Below are 21,189 nucleotides of genomic sequence, written 5' to 3'. Positions count from 1 at the left end.
GGAGACCTAAGCTTATATACATTTAAAGGTATATTCATTTTTCCATATATATATATATTCCAAGTTCTAAAAATATTTTTTAAATAGTTGTAGTTTTGAATTATTATTTTTTAAACTTTCAGTTTTTTTTAACTATTTTTACTGTTTTTTAATATATTTATTTTTGACTTTTTGTACATGCAGCCTATAACCCACATTGAATACGAGTTTGTGTTATACACATTAATATATTACCAAATCATCTTCGTCGATTTTAACAAACATTTATCTAGAACCAATTCTTCTGTTCTCATTTATTTTTTGTACAAGAATTTAACAAGATTTTACTGGAAGCACAGAGATATATCATTAATCAAAACATAACAAGATCATTTGAATCTGAAAGAGAGACATCAAAAAATGAAAAATAAAAGTGTCCATCCAAACAGATGATCAACATAAAAGTTACCAATTATCGAAAACCAAGCAATTTCAAAGATAGAATAAAATAAAGCACAGACATATGGAGTGATCTTGAGGCTCTAGCTCCTCATCATTTCAGAACTAAACCAGTTCCACTCATTTTTTCATCGATCAGTTTGTCGATCTTTTCTTTCATTTCATCTGTGAAGTAGTTTTCCCAATCTCCATCCGTGGCCTTCCTGAAAAAGAGTCGGTGTTCTACACCAGAAACTTCGTCTGCTTGATACGTCCCGCTTTTATTCACTTCTAAGTTGCTCAGACTATCAAAACTGCACAGATTTATAATGTTTTCAAGCACGCCTGTTTTCTCTTCTTCAACCGAGAAAGGACATCCTAAAAACTCCGCAAGCTGTTTCACATTGCATGAAGCATCCTTTTTCAAATCCTCATATTTCAAGAAAAGAAATCTGTCTGGCCTTTCCTGACTTGCTTTCCAGTATTCCAGGATATGATCCCAGTATGGTCCAAAAGATGAAATGCCCTGACAAAAATCGTCAAACGCCCCCTCAAATGGCGCATCTTCGACAGACAAGTTTACTAGTTCTCTAACAAAATGATAGTAGGAAACTAGGACGTCTTTTATGTTTCGGTATATGTAAACAATCTTGCAGTTTGAAGCTATGACTGATTTTGGCAAAGAAGAATAAGGAAGGTGCGTAGCCAGGAGGGGGAGATCTAGATCCGAGGGGTTTTCTTTGATTTTCGCACTGTGGTTCTCTAGAAACAGGACGCAATCATGAGGCAAGGTTGTTAGCAAAGGGCTGGTTGTTGATGCATGAAACTTTTCACGGGTTAAAATGGCAAAACTCAAGGCCTTCAGCCAAGTTGTGCCAGTTTTGGGGCAACTGCACAATAGTATGTCACTTGGCTGAGCCTGATAGCTTTGAGCCAAAATTGTTTTTTCAGGGAAATTTTGAACGTTCCAGAAGCCTTGATACTTGTAGAAGGTCGCTCTGCCTTGCGACCAACTATACGTGTGTTGAGGAAGTGTTTTGTAGAGCCCTTCCATGGCGGTAGTTCACCTTCGTACTTTTGGTATGTATGGTGTGTTTGCTTATTTATATGTAGGGTGTTCAACTCCACTTTCGTGTGGTATGGATGGTGTGTATTTTCTGATCATTTTGGTGTGGATTGGATATATAGTCTAGTTACAGAGAAAAAGAGTTACCGTTACTGATTTTGATATTTTTATATTTAAAAAAAAAAAAATCTGTTTTAAGATGATTACTTTTAGCAAAAAATCACTAATCTTCCACAAATCACATTACACATGACAAGGTTATATATTAAAAAAACGTTCAACTTGCCGTGGACACCGACCAAGGTTATATATTAAAAAAACGTTCAACTTGCCGTGGACACCGACCAATCCGGTGGTTTGTGGAGACCTTTCTCCATTTTTTATAGAATGGATCTATGTATATTATTTAATAATATTACAATTTATGATTCCATTAATAATATAGATACTCAACTATTGATTAAATTTTTTTAATATCAAAATGTACTACTAAAACTAATTTTAAACATATCAACTTTCAATTTACTAAGACAAAATAAAAATCACACTATGAATGGTATATATATTATGCATATGTTAGAATTTCACTAAGAAATAAAGGAGTCATTCCCTTCCAATCCACTGAGCATGATGCTACTTATCAGTTTTAATATTTCCTATTTTTTCGATCTTTAACACCTCACAACATATAGAAACTCGATTTTTCTCAACACATTGTCATATCATTATTTTATTGATTAAGAACATAAAAATTAATTAATAAAATATAACTTTATATATATGTGTGTGTGTAAAAAAGAAGAGAGTGAGACGGGTTCACCAACCTGTTGCAGAGCTTTTATTCCTCCAACCTACAAAACCCGCCGCCGATGTTCTCCCAAACCGCGGTACCACCCTAACCTCATCTACATCCCGTTCACGACTACATATGTCCCCCTTATATTATATGAACTTGTTTTTTCTTAACCTACAATGAAACATTTTTAACAAACCAATGAGGTTAAACCAACATGTTTATGGTTCGTGGATACCGTATAATATTTTTAATAACTCAATGAATTATATATTAAACAATAATATTGTTACTAATCATCTATAAATACAATAGTATACTTGTTCGATTTATCTATATTTATATTTTCTGTCTAATAAATTAAAATCTTTTTGTCATATGTCATCTTCTCATTAATTAAAACATATAACATTTTGTAGAATTTTTGCATTTTCTATTTTCTACTTGTTATTTTATTGTAATTTTCATTTATTAAATTAAAATTTCATATTTAATATGTAAGGTAATATATATATATATATATATATATATATATATATATATATATATATATATATATATATATATATATATATATACGGGAGAGTTCATGCGAAAATGCAAATAATTTGCGAAAACGCGAAAACAAGAAAAACCAATGATATTGTGTCACCTCAACATTATATTTTGGAAAATAATTCATCCAAACTTTGAAATATATGATGATAATCGATGATAGATGATAAATTGTTTCATATTAGCAAAGTATGATTTTTAACATTTTTATTAAGAAAACATGAATTTAAAAATGATTAAGGACGTAAAAAAAAATATAATTATCAAAACCGTCTTTAAATCTATATTACCATAACACCGTCCAATGTAAACTTACTATATTTAATTTATTGCTAATAAATTTATTTTTTTATAGTACATGTGCTTGATTTTCACAAGATAAAATCTGTTTTCGCGTTTTCGCAACATATTTATATTTTCGCATGAACCTACTTCTATATATATATATATATATATATATATATATATATATATATATATATATATATATATATATATATATATATATATATATATATATATATATATATATATATATATATATATATATATAAGGTATTTAGTAGAAATTGTTTATATATGTAATGTGTTCAATATATTCATGCCTCATTAATTTTAATAATTTAAATTTTTTAAAATTTTTCTTATAAATTCAAACTTGTCAAATCGTTAAAATTTCATATTTAAATTTTTTTAAATAAATTCATATAATACATGGGTCTCACACCTAGTCTAGTATAATAAGTGAAGATAATTTTATCACATATCAATCTCTAATAACTTTTAACACTTGTCATTTTGTCATAATTTTTAAATAAATATTATCCACATGTTAATTTATGGTTTTTTCTAGTTTTTGAAATTAAAAGATCATATAATACTTATAGTTATATCTGTGAATAATAAAATGTAATAAATATTATACTATATTGCAATTAATATGTTTCTTCATTCATTATTTCAAAATTTTATTTTAAAAAATATTTATTATTTACATTTTAATATTTTATTTTTTTAATTAACCCGTATAATAGACGAGTTTTACAACTAGTAATAATAATAAATAAGTAGTAATTGAAAAAAAGATTTTACTAAATATGAATATTGAAAATTAACGTCAAGTTTATTTATATTTGTTATATCAAAACAAATTAAATGTTGTCATATGTCTTAGGTAACCATAAAAAGAACGTAAGTAAATAATCAACATCATTTTTGATAACAATAAATAGATAACCTTCATGTAAGGAATATATTTTTGAGAATATTTACATCGCAATATACGTCATCATTATCGAAATGAAAGGAATATCTTTTCCAAAATTAGTGGACAAATAATATGTATTAAAAGAAAATCAATATCCATTTTACCATTTACATATACTCACTTGATATCTTGAAATTCCAATATTCATGTTCTTGTCTTTGATTTTGTTTTTCGGAACTTTCTTACTACTAGGTTGGATCGGATGTCAACATGTGGAGGCACCATTTGTGACTATTAGACATAGAAGTCCCAATAGAAGTTTACTGACATGGCTCTGATGTGCAACCGCGTCGCATACGTCATTAATTCATCTCAACTTCAAACAATCATAAATTTTTTATACGAATTAAAGTTTTAATAATTTTTATATCCATATGTTCTCATTCGAGTTAACTAAAAAAAATTTACATTATTTTTGCCAAAAAAAGATTATAATTTTATTTATTTATAATCCAATATATCAAAGTGTATATGCTATATGTCCGAAACTACACATAAACACATATTTTACAACTACCTTTTGCATACTGTAGTAAAATATGTGTAACGTGCCCAAATTTTTAATCAAAATTTTGTTAATCAAAATTTTGTTTTTAAAACAAAGTAAATCATGTAATTCAGTGATAAAAAATACTATCTCAGTCATTTCGATAACATATATTAGAGTCATAAAATCATAAGTGTGGAATATCTCAAATTATGTTGATGCGATGCAATCACGTCGTATCATTCTCTTTAATATCAGAAGTACATGAAACATTTGAAATTAAAACCATAAACACAAACCTTAGTAAGTTCCTCAAAATACATCATACCATACAATTAACTGGCCTAGCACAACAATTATGTTTGAATCATGTGGGCTTAGCCTAAAGGGTCTAACCCAACAGGACCAACCCAACAAGCACATAAGCATTCAAGCAATAGTCACAAAGACAACAAGCATAACATGGCACCTAGTGTCCTACAGTATAGTGAAAAGACTCGCATGAATCAAAGAGCTCAAATGACAATCCTCACAGTCATACATAATCAGCTGTGCATGCTACCTAATCGAAATAGAGGTCAAACCTCAATCTTATACTCAAACTCCCAAAGTTGACTAAAAGTTAAATTGGTCAAAATGTCAACGGTCAGCCTACACCGACCACCACGCCACGACCAGCTATTCACCGTGTTGTGGTTTACGTCCTAGACAACTTATTCTAATAAGCTCTTAACCCTAAAATTCAGAGCTCCAAAGCTCAAATCTGGATCGACTCAAGCCATGTATGGATAAGTTTATCCTTCCTTTAACCTCAAATGACCTAGATCTTGAACCCTAACACCAAATGGACTAAAATGACCTAAAAGTATTTGCATGGTTGAGTTGAGTCCAAGCACTCGATTTTATGGGACCTTAAGGTCCAGAAACCTTCCTTAACTCAAACAAAGGTCCCGGAGTTGATCAAAACTCCAAGAATATTATTCTAAAGGACAAAAAGAGACTTTAAATCAAGAAATATGAATCGTAGTAATAAAGGTGGAAGCTTTATACATTCCAAAGCTCAAAGGATGAAAGAGGTGCAAGATCTGAAGTCCAAACCACTCTTCAAATGACAAGATCACATGTGTCTACTTCCAATAGCACCCAAGACCTTGAAACACTAAGAACACACACACTAAGTTACAACTCTTCCCCACTTAAACTAGGTTTCATCCTTAAAGTCTATTATCGCAAATAACTCAGGATAATGAATTTGTATCTCCTCTTAAGGCTCACATGTCCACTCTAAACCCTTATAGTTCTGCAACTGCACCTTCAGTAGCCCAATCACCTTGTTACGCAAAGTCTTCGTCTTCCTCTCTAAAACAAAAATTGGTCTTTCAGTATAGTTCAAGCGTTCAGTGATTTGAAAGTCAACCAAAGGAACTATGGAAGTATTGTAATGCCCGTAGATCTGGGCTAGTCAATTTAGAGACAATAAGCATCAAAAATGACTTTTTTATGAAAGATTATTTAGAAGTATTAATCTTAACTAAGTTTTAGTATATGTTACAAGGATTTTGTGCATATAAAGAACGCCAAAATCCGAGTTATAACGAAGAAGTTATGACCCGTCGAAGTTTTGCGACAAAACGGGCAAGACGCTGAATGACGTAAAAAGTGAATTTACGTTAGAGCAACATTTAGCCTTAGCGATCTAAACAAAATTCATAGAATACGTTAAACCGAAATCGTGAATAAAAAGAACGTCCAAATCTGACTTCGTATTAGGAAGTTATGATTTTTCCGAAGTTTCGACTTAGCAGTATGCAGCCCGAATCCTCGATTTGTGATCGAGTGATTTTTAGCTGAAACAATCTAAATAAGAATCGAAGATATCATCTATAGTAGTAAAACGATAAAAAGATAGGTGGAAACGGACGTCAGATAAAGAAGTTATGAATTTATAACGGAGTTTTCCTGTCCCAACCTACTAAAAATAATATAAAAGTAATATATTTATAATATATTAAAAATAAAGTCAAAATTAGCCAACCGAGTCTAAACAAGAGTTGTATAGCATATTCTCACCTACACGTTGATATAAAGAGCGTCGAAAACGGAGTTCGTATGCGAAAGTTATGAATTTCTGAAGTTCGGGGCGCGAAACCCCAAAAATGTCAGCCACCACGACGTGGCAGGAGCTCTAGAGTCTGTCAGGCCCACTTGCAATGACGCATGTAGTGACGACCCAACCACCACGATGTGGTAAGGGCAAATTTTTCCTTATAAATAGATTTGAAGGGCCAGCCGAGTTTGGGGTTTCTCCAACTCCTCTCTCTCACTCCCGATACCCTCCATAGTCATCCTGAAGTACCCCCGAAGCCCCGGTTTCATCCCGAGACCCGAATCAAGTCCCGAAGACCGAAGATCCCGAGAAGTGAGATTCCCGAGCCGAAGCTCTTCCCACGAGAAGCCCGGTTTTTGTGAAGATCTTCCAAATCTACCTAAGAATACTACTTCTACAAGTCGTAGTGTTGTCCGATCATCTTCTGATCAAGTGAGTGTGTGGTCACTTTCTTCTAACACATAAATATTAAGTATTTGCTATGAAATACGTGCTATGTGTATAATATAAAGTTGTTTATATGTGTGAGTGTATAGTCCCTTTCATAACACGATTTTAATACAAGTATTGTTTGAATGTATTAAGTATATTTTTGTGTGAGTGTGTAGTTACTTTCTTCTAACACATAAATACGAAGTATTTGCTATGAAATACGTGCTATGTGTTTATATATTGTTGTTTATTTGAGATGAGTGTGTAATGGATGTTTTATATAGTTTTTAAATGAGTTAAACTGTATATGTATTTTATATCTACAAATATGTTAGGTAGAACATGGGTAGATGAGATAGTTGGTGTGTGATAAAAGGATGAGTTGGATAATGAGATAAGAGGTGATATAGATCTTGAGATGAGGGTGACAAGTGGAAAATGAGTGAAACCTTTACCCAAACAATGGCCCCCGTCATTCAGCAGAGTAAGGATGACAACCACAGACTATTCTAGACAGTTAGTGGAACACTAGCATGCTCGCAACTTGTAGGTGTTTGTGGACGATGTGTTCACCGGTGTACTCTAAAAACCCATTTACATGTATTGCAAGAGGGATCTCGAGAATGATATTGTCAATAAATAAGATAAACTTGTTATTAGATCTGGGATTATGGATCATATCAAAATTTAGGTATAGTAAATTGTCCCTAGTCCGGGAGTATGGATTGGGCACAGTTTTAGATCCTGGAATATGGATCAGGTGAAGAGATTAGTTTTAGATCCGTGAGTAGGGATCAGGTAAAGAGGAAAATTTTAGATACATGAGTTAGATCGTGTCATTGTGGGGATCGATGGGGTAGGATAAGAGTTGTTTTTATATGGTGAAATTATATAAGTTTGTGAGTTCTATATGTATATATATGATATAACATTGTGGGTTGAAAACCCTATATGCTCACCAGGCTCCCAAGCCTGACCCACTCAGTTTTCTTTGTATCATAGGTATAAATACGAAGACATATTTCACTGAGAGATTAAAGGAGATGTAAATCACTAGAATAGTAGTTGTTATTGTAAGAAAACTCTGCCAAGGGAATATAAGAATTCCAACTCCCACCAAAATTGATAATACAATCCCTCAACATATCCTTAAGTATCTGAATGGTCCACTCACTCTGCTCAGTAGTCTGATGGTGATATGGCGTATTGAAGTGAATCCGACTACACCGCTTCAGTAACATGGAAGTAAACCTCACATTTATGTTCGTAACTATAGAAATCGGCATGCCATAGCGAGAAACATTCTCAAGAACATAGATTTCCGCCAGCTTCTCCACTAAATAACTCCCTGAATAGCAATGAAGTGGACACTCATGGTCAATCGATCCACGAAGACCCAAATATTATCAAAACCACGAGGACTCTTAGATAAACTTAGTGATTAAATCCATGGTATATTATTCCCACTTCCACTGGGAGATATCCAAAGGTTGTAGCTTATCATGAGGCTTTTAGTGCTCAACCTTGACCTTTCTATAGGTCAAACATATCTCGACATACCAATCCACGTCCTGTTTTATGCATAGACACCAATAATTTTGCCTTAAATCCTTGTAAATATTTGTTGTCCCTGAATGAATCGAGAACTTAGATTTATGAGCCTTTTCCATCAATTTCCTGTTGAGCTCCGCCCGAATAAGGAACCCAAACCATGCCATGAAGAGTCAACAAACCAAAACTATCGATATCAAAGGTTGAAACTTGCCCAACTACCCTTTCACTCTTTCAGTTCTCCTTTGTGCTTTCCTCAGCCTAAGCTCCTCTGGTCATCTCCAAAACTGGTGTAACAGCAATCATCCTCAAACACATGTCTCGAATAGTAGCACTCGTCTCGTTGTGACTCAAAGAATCGACCACCATGTTGGCCTTACCAGGATGGTACAATATCTCACAATCGTAATCCTTCACCATATTGAGCCACCTGTGTTGCCTCATATTCAGATTTTCATGATCCATCAAGTATCTCAAAATCTTTTGATTTGTGTAGATGGTACAGTTAAACCCATACAAACAGTGTCACCAAATTTTGAGGGCAAAAACCACTGCACCCAACTCCAAATCATGAGTTGAACAATTCACTTCATGAGGCTTCAATTGCCTCGAAGAATAAGAAATAACTTAGTCCCACTACATAATCATAGCACCCAACCCTGTGATCGAAGCATCATAGTAAACCACAAAATCCTCAACACCCTCAGGAAGGGTAAAACCAGTGCCTCATATAATTTTTTCCTCAAGATCTCATATGACACCCATTGCTCAAGCCCCCAGCGAAAAGCAATAGTCTTCTTTTGCAATCATGTTAGAGGTACCGTTATCATCGAGGAATCTTGGATAAACCTCTGATAATACCAAGACAAACCAAGGAAACTTTAAATCTCATATGGAAAAGCTCTCACCACATCATTGCCTCAATTTTATCTGGATCGACTAGGATATCGTTTTGGATGACGATGTGTCCTAAGAACTGGACCTCATGCAATCAAAACTCAAACTTAGAGAATTTGGCATAAAGCCTTTCCCTCCTCTAAGTCTCAAGAACCTCTTACAAGTGTATGTCATGCTGCTCCTTGGTCTTGAAGTTGACCAATATATTATTTATAAACATGATCACCAACTGATCCAACATTGGCCTGCACACCCGGTTCATTTCAGCATTTCAGCATCGCATACCACCCACAAACAGACGAGCAGAGCGAGCGGACGATTCAGACACTCAAGGTCATGCGACGCGCATATGTTATTGATATTAATGGGAGTTGGGACACTTACTTGCCCTAGGCTGAGTTTTCATACAACAACAGCCATCACTCCAGTATCGGTATGCCTCCCTTTAAGCTTTATACGAGAGGAGGTACCGGACTCCCATCTATTGGGGGGAGGTCGGGTAGAGAGTGATAGGGAGCACTAAGATAGTGCTCAAGATGACAGAGCAAATCCAGCAGGTCAGACAGAGGTTACTGATGGCCCAAAGTCATCAAAAGAGTTACGCAGACCGGATACGTTCCGAGCTAGAGTTCCAGGTCGACGATTTTGTCCTCCTGAAGGTATCCCCATGGAAAGGGGTGATCTGATTCAGGAAGCAGGGCAAGTTGGGCCCTAGATACATTGGCCCATTCAAAGTAATTTCCTGAGTAGGTAAGGTAGCTTATCGGTTAGAGCTTCCTGAAGAATTGATCCAGATCCATAACACCTTCCATGTATCCCAGCTGAGGAAGTGTGTAGCCGACGAGATGGTAGTGGTCCCTTTAGAGGACATTCAGGTTGATGATCGCCTGAACTACATTAAGAAGCCAGTGGTGTTTTTGGATAAGAAGGTGAAGGTCTTGAGGAATAAATTGGTGCACTTGTTTAAGGTTCAGTGGCAACATCGAAGGGGGTGCGAGTGGACTTGAAAGTTGGAGTCCGAGATATGTGAGCAGTACCCAGAGCTGTTTCCGGAGAATGAATTACAGGGCGAAGTTTGATTCTATTTGGGGAGAATTGTAACATCCCGACTCCTATGTATAAATTTGAATTGTTTTATATTCATTTTAGTAGGGCAACTCGACGATTTGGAGGCCCCAACTCATCGAGTAGAGATTAAGATAGTCGCGTGGATTTTAAAGTCAACTCAACGAGTTAGAGGACCCAACTCAACGAGTAGGCGTTGAGCCTGAAAACCCTAATTTTCAGTGTTTGCACCCTTTTTAAAGGACCTTAAACCCTCTATTTCGCTTCACTCATCACCTTATCACCCTGGGAGAAACCCTAATCGAGCTGTCTTCCACTGTGAAAGAGAGTGAAGCTAAGAGTGTGTGTTTTGGTGCATTATTTAAAGGAACTTGAGGACCAAAAGGCTTGGAATGAGAAGGAGTCTTTGTATTTGGAAATTATTCAGTGTTAACAGCTATTTGGAGGTAAAAAGCCATTACCTTGATCACTTGTTTGTTAGATCTCTCCATTAGAGAGTTTATGGCCATTTCTACCTTCATTTTGAGTCATTTAGTTGTTTGAGCATGCTTTGAAGATGAGACTTCAGATCTGGACAATACTAGGTCCCTTAGGCCTAAGATTCAAGCTTTATCAAGCTTTGGCCAACTTCCATGCCTTAAACCCTTTGTTGAGCTTTATTTTGGCAAACTTAGCCCTAGATGCCATGCATGGACGTAAATCTTGCAGCTTTACGTGGTATTTCAGCCTTAGAAGGCTAGATCTAGAGTTTGGGGCTTTAGTCTTGCTAAAAAGCATCTAAATGAGAGAAAGGTCTGAAGGAACTCAACGAGTTGGTGAGCCAACTCGATGATTTGATTAGGGTTTCCCCCGTTATCCTGGACACTATACAAACTTGACGAGTTGACGAGACAACTCGATGAGTTGAGTTGGATTTTTCCTAATTTTATGAGAACTTGACGAGTCGTATAGATGCACTCGACGATTTGGTTCAACATGGACTGTTGACTTGAGCATTGACTTTCATTGACTTTTAGGGTTTGGTCAAGTTGTGGACTTTGGAGGCCATGGAGGGGTAAAATGGTATTTTACCCTTTTCGAGAATTAGTAAAGGAGGCTAGCTTAACATCTTTAGAGTTATTATTATGAATTGTTAATTAGAGATGATTATGATATATGTAGGCGGAGTCTAGACCGACCGTTGAGTACGAGACATACTTGCTTTACTGATGAGGTGAGTTTTGTCACTATATTTACCTGAGTGGTAATTACTATGCGACCGGAGGGTCTTATCTGAGTTATTGACCGGAGGGTCTTATGTGCTTACTGATTTATGTGATATTAAGCATTCTGTCTTTGTGATTTATGTTGTATATTATTCTGTGCCTTATTGAATTAGGACTAGAGGGTCCAAACCGAGTTGTGAAACCGGAGGGTCTTCACTGAGATACAGGATTGGAGGGTCCAACCCGAGCTGTGAGACCGGAGGGTCTTCACTAAGACACATGACTCGAGGGTCCTTATCGAGTTATAGCTATGAGAGGCTAATTATGTGTCTATGGTATTTTAGGGAACTCACTAAGCTTTGTGCTTACAGTGTTGTGTGAAATGTGTTTCAGGTACATCTCAGGATCGATGGAAGGCGCCGACATGATTGTACACATCGGCTTGTTAATTGTGCTTTTGGAGGATTCTGGGATAATTTTAAACAATTTATTGTTTTGTGTTTGGAACAATTTACAAAATTGGGTTTTGAGAAGTGTTAACTGTGTTTTGTGTGAATTTTAAAAATGATTTTTTTTTTTTTGAAAATTTAGAGTGTTACATTGAGGACTTACAAAGGTCCAAAAGCTCCACAACTAGGTGATGATGAAGCAAATATGTCAACAAATGCACCGCCAATTATCTTCTTCTCCCTCAATGAGCTTCAAAGACTCAAAATCTCTTGAATAACACCAAGAATGACCAAGGACTTCAATAGAGGATGAGATTAGGGTTTCTAGAGGTCTTGGGAGTGAAAGAGGTTGAGGAGAAGCAACCCTAATCATCTCATACCTTTAAATACCTGGAAATAAGGGTTTTGGTGCATCAGGCGCTCCTCATGTCGTGAGCACTTCATGCTCACGTCATGAGCCTTAAATGAGTTTGGTCAACAAGTCAACGATCACTCACCCGAACCACTCCAACTTCAAACGGTTGTAACTTCTTCGTTTGAACTCTGTTTTTGACGTTCTTTATATCCACGGAAAGGTGACGAGAAGTTCTACACATCTATCAACTTATCCTCACCTAAAAATATTTCGAACAAAAATCCAAAATTTATAAAGAGCTCGAACTGCCACTTTACCGATATACCCCTTGGCTCCAAGACACAACCCAAACTCCCGGATCACCTCAATTATATTATCCGTACCTAAATGGGTATAGACCTCTCTTTTTCGGAGTCCCTAAGCCTTAGGATAATCTATCTTCATGCTACAGTCCCGAATTAGGAAGGCGATTTGGAACAGGGTGTTACATCAATACCTGCCACAAGAATCATCCCAAAACTCGTAAGTAGTTTCCCTACAGTATCTGGCCAATCTTTCTATCAAAATGGTGTACTTATACCCCAAAATAATTCCTAGGCATTCCTAGGATTCCACTCCACACACATATCGAAAGGTCTCCGCTGACGCTAATAGATCATCCCTTGAATGCATGTTGTGCATAATAAAAAATAGACAGTTAAACATATATATATATACCATAAGGCCTTCATCATAAAAGAACATGCAATAAGGTTGAACCAAAGATTCTAAGGCTATCTACTCTTAATTCTGTACCACCCTAAAACATTCACCGTACAACCTACCATTATCAGCATAAACCTATAGGCACAAAGCAATACATAAAAGGCATAAGAAGGCATCTCTCCTAAACATGCATTCAAGCATGTAATCCTGAGCAGATATGTAGCTTAACTTTTAGCATGCAGTCATACTAGAGCACATATAACACGTTAATGGGTATAATAGTAATCACTTACTTAGGCTATGGCTAATTGCACACATCACATATTTTCTTTTTAGAAGACCTTTTTATAAAAATGTCTTGTAAAAAGATTTTCTCAGTCCTCGGTTTGAGTTCAAACTCACCCAATGCTAGCCTGAATCCCTCAAACCAAGGCTCTATTACCAACTTGTAATATCCCAAAATTTCAACCAAAATTTTGTTTTTAAAACAAAGTAAATCATGGCATTCAATCATAAAAATAATATCTCAATTGTTTAACATAAATATGAGTCATAAAACCCACAAGTGCAAAATATCTCAAATCATAAAATCTTATATGATGCAATCACGTTGTGCGCTTCCCTTTGATACCAGAAGTATCTGAAATGTTTAAACTTAAAGTCGTAAGCACAAAGTTTAGTGAGTTCCCCAAGATACCTCATACTATACAATTAACGGGCCTAGCCAAGTAGTTAAGTTTCAATCATGTTGGCCCAACCCAGAGGGTCTAACCCAACGAGCACATAAGCATTCAAGTAAGAGTCACTAAGCCAACAAGCATAATAAGACACCCAGTGTCCTATAGTATAGTGAAAAGACTCACATGAATCAAAGAACCAAAATGACAATCCATATAGTCACGTAGAAGCAGCTATACACGTTACCTAATCCAAGATGCCAAACCTCAATCTCCTACTCAAACTCCCAAATTTGACTAAAAGTCAAACTGGTCAAAAATACAACGGACAAAATCAATGGTCAACCTACATCGACCATCGCATCGTGACCATCCCCTTGATTGTGTCGTGGTCACTAAAGGAAAAAACAGTCGTGACTGGGTCTTGCGACCTGCACCACGACCAACCATTCATCGTGCCACGATGTAAGTCCCAGACAACTTATTCTAATAAGATCTTAACCCTTAAATCTAAAGCTCCAAAGCTAAGATCTGGATCAACTCAAGCCATGCATGGATATGTTTATACATCCCTTAACCTCCAATGACCTAGATCTTGAACCCTGACACCAAAAGGGACTAAATGACCAAAAATCCTTTGTATGGTTGAGTTGAGTGCTAACACTCAAATTTATGGGACAATAAGGCCCACAAACCCTCCTTAACTCGAAAAAAGGTCATGGAGTTGCTCAAAACTCTGAGAACATTATTCTAAAGGACAAAAAGGGACTTCAAAGCATGAAATATGAACCATAAGCAATAAAGGTGGAAGCTTTATACCTTCCAAAGATCAAGACGATGCAAGAGAATCAAGATCTGATGTCCAAACCACTCTTCAAGCTACAAGATCACTTTCTTATATGTCCAAGAGCACCCAATACCTTGAAACACCAAAAACACACACTCAATACACTAAGAACACACACACACACATACACACGCATAGTAAGCTAGTGTTTCTCCTCTAGATGGTGGAGGCTAAGGATGAGACAAAACCCCAACCATCACATTGCTTAAATAGGACACAAAACCCAATGTCTAGGGTTCTGAGCCCAATCGTTGAGGTCAGTGCCTGACCACGCCGCCACTTAAATGACGTGGCCACACCGCGATGGATCTACACCACCGCGCCACGGTCAATCAAAACCTCAAAAATCAAGACTTAATATAAATTGATGCCAACGAAATAATACCTAAAAACGGATGTTATAATATATACTAACCTTTTTTTTACTTCTAAAGGTATTACACCCGTCTAATAATACCACCCCCCCCCCCCCCCCCCCCCCCCCCCTTAAAAATATTTTATCCTAGAAATCATTTTAAAATGGTAAGGTGTTTAAGCCTAAACCCCTTCTTAGGTTCTCAAGTTATGATCATATTTAGTTAACAAAGTCACCAAATCGGCCATAATCTCTTTAAAACCATAGATGTTGTAATTAACATCTCCTCCTTCTTGAAGTTTATGTAGGAAAGTTTTTAGTTTAAATGTATCTTTCTCATGAGATCTTTCAACATGTGGATTGACTCAAGCTATAACCAAATAGCAGTCGTGGTTCTTTCATTGACTACTTCTTGGAGAATACTATTGTGGAGATGTAACCGGATTTGTATCATGGTTTTACGATCCTTCTTTATCTCATCAAAAATCCAAATAGCTTGAGCTTTTCCTCCAAAAAAAATATAATGCATCGTCATAATTCACTTGAGTTAAAATGTCTCATATCTTTACTTGCCAAAGTGAAAATCAGGTGACACGATCCAAAATAAAAGATGGTATTTATTATAGCCATGGAATAATATATAATTAACATGGTGTGACATAATAAAGAAATAACTAAGGAGGCAGTTTAATGCTTCAAAAGAAAATGATTAATAATATCAAAAATGTTGACTATAATGTTATGGGTGAGCACGGATAGCGGGTGTCTCTGGAACCGAAACCGCCTCGGAACCATCGGTTTTGGAACCGGAATCGAGATCATTGGTTTAGGTTTCGGTCCCTAAAAGTGGGAACCACCAATGATCGATTCCGATTCTGGTTTCCATTTTTTAAGAAACGTTATTTGCCGGATAACCGCCGAAACCACTTCCGAAATATTAAAATTTAAAAATACTTAATACTTAAAAGAATTAGTTGTAATAACATTGATGACTAAGACATTTGTTGAGACTATCTAATTGGATCTTGAAAATAACATGCTAATAAGTCATATTTGCAATTTTTTTCAATAACAAATGGTATGATGTAAATGTAAGAGCATGATTGTACAACAATTTAAGCGTTCGTGATCTTTTAAAATGATCTGATGTTAAATAACATTAACAGGTTGATGATAAGAACATAACTTTAGTTTATGACTTATATTTAATAGTTTGGATTATCTTTTGAAACGATTATCTTTTTGTTGTTTGTGACTTGTATCGTGATGAACTAGTTATAGTATTTACTTTTTATTTAAATGATTAAGAATTATTTTGTATTAATAAAACTATAAAAAAAAAGAATGACGTAACCGGGTTACCCGGTCCCGAAACCGGAACCATCAGTTTCGAGACTGATTAACAAAAATTTAAGAACCGCTTAGATTTAACTTCACAGAAATCGCCAGTTCCAGTTCCAATTTTGGTTACGGCGAAATAAAGCCAGAATCGTCTATGCTCAACCTCATAATTTGGCTTAAAAAATGATGATTGTGGTGTAATAATGGGCCCAAAGGATCAATCGAGAGTGGCTGTGAAATATGGGATTAGGAAAAAAATCAAAATGTCTTGTTTTATTTTGGGCTCAATGAATAACTTGCATGGGGCTTCTAATTTAGGGTTTAGAAGAACCGATTAAAGCTTGTCTTTAAAGGATAACGTGTAAGTGATTCGTAAATCGTAATAGCATAAACGACCCATTCGGATTAAAGAATGATGAGGAACGCAATCAACCAAAAAAAAAAGTAAAGATGAACACTATCGGCTAAAACCCCAGCTTGTATTGACCTTAAACGCTTGGATACGTTGCAAAAAGCCAAAAAGACACCGGATTCATAATGGAACCCAAAATCCGAAGAAAAAAAAAAACTATATTAAATTTTCAAAAGTCAGACCAAAAATACATATTGGAGCAAACCACACAGACCAAATTTGTAATTTACTACAAAATAATGATAATCTATTTACATAATCTTCTTTTAGTAAATCAAGTATTTTGATTAAATTATATCAGCATGGTTAATGAAAACCCAAAACATAACGATAGCAAAACAACTGAACCTAGAAAAAAAAAAAAAAAAAAAAAAAAAAAAACAAATCACAACCAACCAATGCTATTTTAAGTTTGAACCCGGGTTTGCACCAAATACAACCTATCTCCTTACTCACTGTCACATAAACCATATCATTTCTAGCTCTTGGAAAAACAAATTAACCCTACATATGTAACAGCCTTACATTTAAGTATATATCTAACTATTTCTAGCTCTCAGAAAAGATCTACCCTAAAATAAAGACTCTAATAGCATCTCACCACATTACCGATCACTCTACAGGTTTAGGGTTTAAGGTAAATAAGCACAGGAAGGAGACTACTTTCGGACTCGAATACCTGGAATATCTTTAAGCCCCATCTTCAGTGCTGTTTTTCTAAAAAGAGCAGGCACTTTCTGTAACCCAATCGAGTTGGAAAACCCCTTTCCTAACTCAACAAGTGTTGTTTTATCTCTACCTGTTTCCCTAACTGAGTTATAGTACCCAAGCCACGCATGATATGCTGCCTCCTTCACACTTGGGTCAACTTTCTCCATTGACTTCTCAATCTGCAAAACAAATATAAATATATGTAACAAACAAGTTAGGAAAGGTAAGCCTCTTTTCCATGACTTTCTGTATTATCAAGTCAACAAACCTTGACTTTCATATCCGGATCTAAATGTGGTGAAGAGGATTCTAGAAGCGGGAGATCTTTAACTTCATCAAGAAAATATTGTTCCCATGGTGCAATCAACAAGATTCCTTCCCCGCCTTTTCCTTCACGACCTGTCCTTCCAAGACGATTTATATACTGTTCACGGTCAACAGGTACACCCACCTATAAAAACAAAAAAAAGGAAAATATAAAATTCAAATTGATGTGTCATCATATAATATAAGTAAGTTGATACTTTATATATATATATATATATATATATATATATATATATATATATATATATATATATATATATATTTTATGAGTAGTCACACTTGATACCTACCTGAATTACCAAACTGACATCAGGATAATTCATTCCACGAGCCGACACGTCTGATGTGATAAGAATCAGCTGTTTTGCTTCCTTGAATTCTTCAGAAACACGACTTCTGTAAAGTTGTGGTTTCCTTGAATGAATCTCTCTCACATTCAGTTTCATCTCACGAAAAAGGGAAAACATCAGTGATGTCATCATTGCTGTCGTACAGAATACAATAACCTGAGAAATTAAATAATAATAATCATAAATATCTCATTCTAGCTTCAACAACTACTACAATTAAATGGATTGTACCTTATAATTTGGGGTTTGAGCAATATGCTGTTTCAATAGATGGTGAACTATTTGAAAATGTTGTTCATGGGGTGCAATCATGTAAGATTGATTCACCTTATCATGTGTTTCTGGACCTAACCCAACTGTATTAATATACTCGTGATCCCTTTTCAAAACAAGCTGAGATACCCTTCGAACCTGAAAGAAAGTAAAAACTCTTTTTAGAAAAATCCGATTTTTATTATAAAGTATAAACTAGGAAGGAAGTGGAAAGACCTCTTTTGGAAGTGTTGCAGAAAAGAGTAAAGATTGTCTTTGACGAGGTAAACAATCAACAATTTTCTCCATGTCCTTCCGGAATCCAAGGTCTAGTAAATGGTCTGCTTCATCAAGTATAAGCATTTTCAATCCCATCAAACGTGCAGAGAATCCAGATTTGTTTTCAATGTGATCCAACAATCTACCAGGGGTTGCGATAATAATCTGTGCATTAGAAAAAAAAAATGTTTATGCAAATGAATATTTTGAGAAAATAAAACCGGTAAATGATAAGCAAAAAAGAGTTGCATACGTGGCATGGTTCTGTTTCTAGACGTTTCTGATCAACTTTGAATCGAGTGCCTCCAACAAGAGTTTGAACACCAATTCCTTCATGATATTTGAGTAATACATTGGCTTCTGCAGCTATCTGGCTTGCTAGTTCTCTTGTGGGACAAACAATAAGAACACATATTGGTGGGACCCGTTTTCTCTCATTGCTAGCTGAAGCCTTTAAAACTGTTTCAATTGCGGGGAGCTGTTTGTGTTTAACAATATTGCATAACCAAAAATAAAAAGCACGAGAAAGTAACAAGCTGAATGTAATCAAGAAATCGGATTTTAGCATACCAAAAAAGCAGCACTTTTCCCTGTTCCAGTTTTAGCTTTGACCAAAGCATCTTTCCCTATTAGGAAGAAATTAGATTGAGACATAACAAGTTAATGAGCAAAACATCACACAAACAGATATCATACCCTCAAGGCAAGCAGATATTGTAGCATCTTGGACTTTGGTCATTTGCACATAGCCTGCTAAAGTAAGAGCTTTTATTGTCAATGGAGATACATTGCACTCATCAAACCTGAGAAAGGAACAACCCCAAAGCTATTGTCAACATAAAGCCTAAGAACCTTATAACCATTATGATTTACCAAAGTTACAACATTATCAGCTTTAGCAGTTACATTACATCAAGAAAACCAAAATGCAAACCTCTTTGGACTAAGGATGGAGTCGTCATCACCCACTCCAATGTCTTTTTCAGCCATACGCCTCTTATGGAACTCATTCCTAATAGCCTGTACATGCAGAGACAAATCATCCTCCTCTTCCAAGAATTTCAATGGTATCCTTTTTGTCTTCTTTATATCATATTTTCCTAATGCAGCACTGCTCATCATCATCTTCTTCCCATTTCCCTTCCCTTCATCATCATCACCACTCCCCTCGGCATCTGATGAGCCAATCAAACTCAATCGCGATCCTCTTAAATCCTCACCCTTCCTCTTCGTCATTAAAAAAGCTTCATCTTCGTCCGTATCATCATCTTCGCTTGAGGAGCTATCATTTTTCCTATAGGTAAACCTAGATGTCCTAACTGAATAATGCCTAGCTTTCAGCAAACCATTTTGGTTACCTAAATTAACGAACGACGAATAGTTCCTGGGTTTCAACTGATTATTACTAAAACCCGAAGAAACTTCACTTACTTGATTACTCGCTACCCGATTTTGATCAGAAACCACTCTTCGCAAATTAATTGGATTATGAGTTGATTCAATTCTGGCTATTTCTTGAGGAGAAGGAGAATGAATTGGGCCATCAGCTTCGTTCCACAAATCTTCCGCGCCTTCTTTCATGAAACGATCCGCTAGAGCTTTAATATGTTCTTTAGGGGATAATGGTTTATAGTTGGGTGAATTCGTGTTTTGCTCATGTTTTGATGAATCGGGGGTGGCGATTTTGGAGCGGATCTCGGATCGAACCCGCGCCTGGTAGAGCTGTTTCTCTTGATCCAGAAGCCGTTTTTCCTTCTCCCTGGCTTGCTTTTCGTGGAGGCGCTTCCATTGCCATTTGTTCAGGCCGCCAGGGAACGTCCGTGGGCCGCCGCCCATGTGGCGGAGGAAGGTGAGACTGTGATGAACATTGTTCTGGAATATCCTAGAACGTTCTAAGAAGATAATGGATGAGTACATTTTTTCTGGTATAGAGGTATATGTTTAGGGTTTTGAGGGTTTAAACGGTTGAAATCGAAGAACAAGAGAAAAAGTTTTTTTCCAGGGTTTTGCAGGTTGATCAACAAATGTACATTATCAGTCCTTTCTGTTTTGGTTACGGTCTTACTTTTAATTTTAGCTTTTAAAATCAAAAAAAATAAAATTAAAAAATAAAAAATAAATAGATCTTTGGGAGTATATAGTATGATATCATAGTTTTTATTTTAAATAAAATACTTCCAATCCAAAAGCCATGTAAATAGTTTTTTCAATATTTTAACTTTTAACTTTTTAGTTTTGAGAAAACTCCATAGAATTATTTATATATTGACATTTAAGTCTTTATATT

General features: G+C 35.6%; 2 protein-coding genes across 2 annotated transcripts; both read right to left on the bottom strand.

Moving 5' to 3' along the window:
• Positions 1-348: 348 nt before the first annotated feature.
• On the bottom strand, positions 349-1,589 carry LOC145034327 (flavonol sulfotransferase-like). Its single transcript, XM_078982717.1, has one exon. It carries the CDS (start codon positions 1,469-1,471, stop codon positions 533-535), a length of 939 nt encoding a protein of 312 aa, XP_078838843.1. The 5' UTR covers positions 1,472-1,589; the 3' UTR covers positions 349-532.
• A 15,777-nt stretch (positions 1,590-17,366) lies between these two features.
• On the bottom strand, positions 17,367-20,934 carry LOC145034326 (putative DEAD-box ATP-dependent RNA helicase 48). The gene is made up of 9 exons (XM_078982716.1): positions 19,837-20,934; positions 19,599-19,705; positions 19,473-19,528; positions 19,156-19,380; positions 18,861-19,067; positions 18,603-18,782; positions 18,312-18,527; positions 17,963-18,145; positions 17,367-17,873 (listed from the first exon to the last, which is right to left on the bottom strand). Exons 1-9 carry the CDS (start codon positions 20,817-20,819, stop codon positions 17,643-17,645), a joined length of 2,388 nt encoding a protein of 795 aa, XP_078838842.1. The 5' UTR covers positions 20,820-20,934; the 3' UTR covers positions 17,367-17,642.
• Positions 20,935-21,189: the final 255 nt, after the last annotated feature.

Source organism: Lactuca saligna, chromosome 3, assembly GCF_052625555.1.
Source record: "Lactuca saligna cultivar CGN05327 chromosome 3, ASM5262555v1, whole genome shotgun sequence".
In the NCBI taxonomy this organism is placed as follows: Eukaryota; Viridiplantae; Streptophyta; class Magnoliopsida; order Asterales; family Asteraceae; genus Lactuca; species Lactuca saligna.
This window is presented reverse-complemented; position numbering and strand designations above follow the sequence as displayed.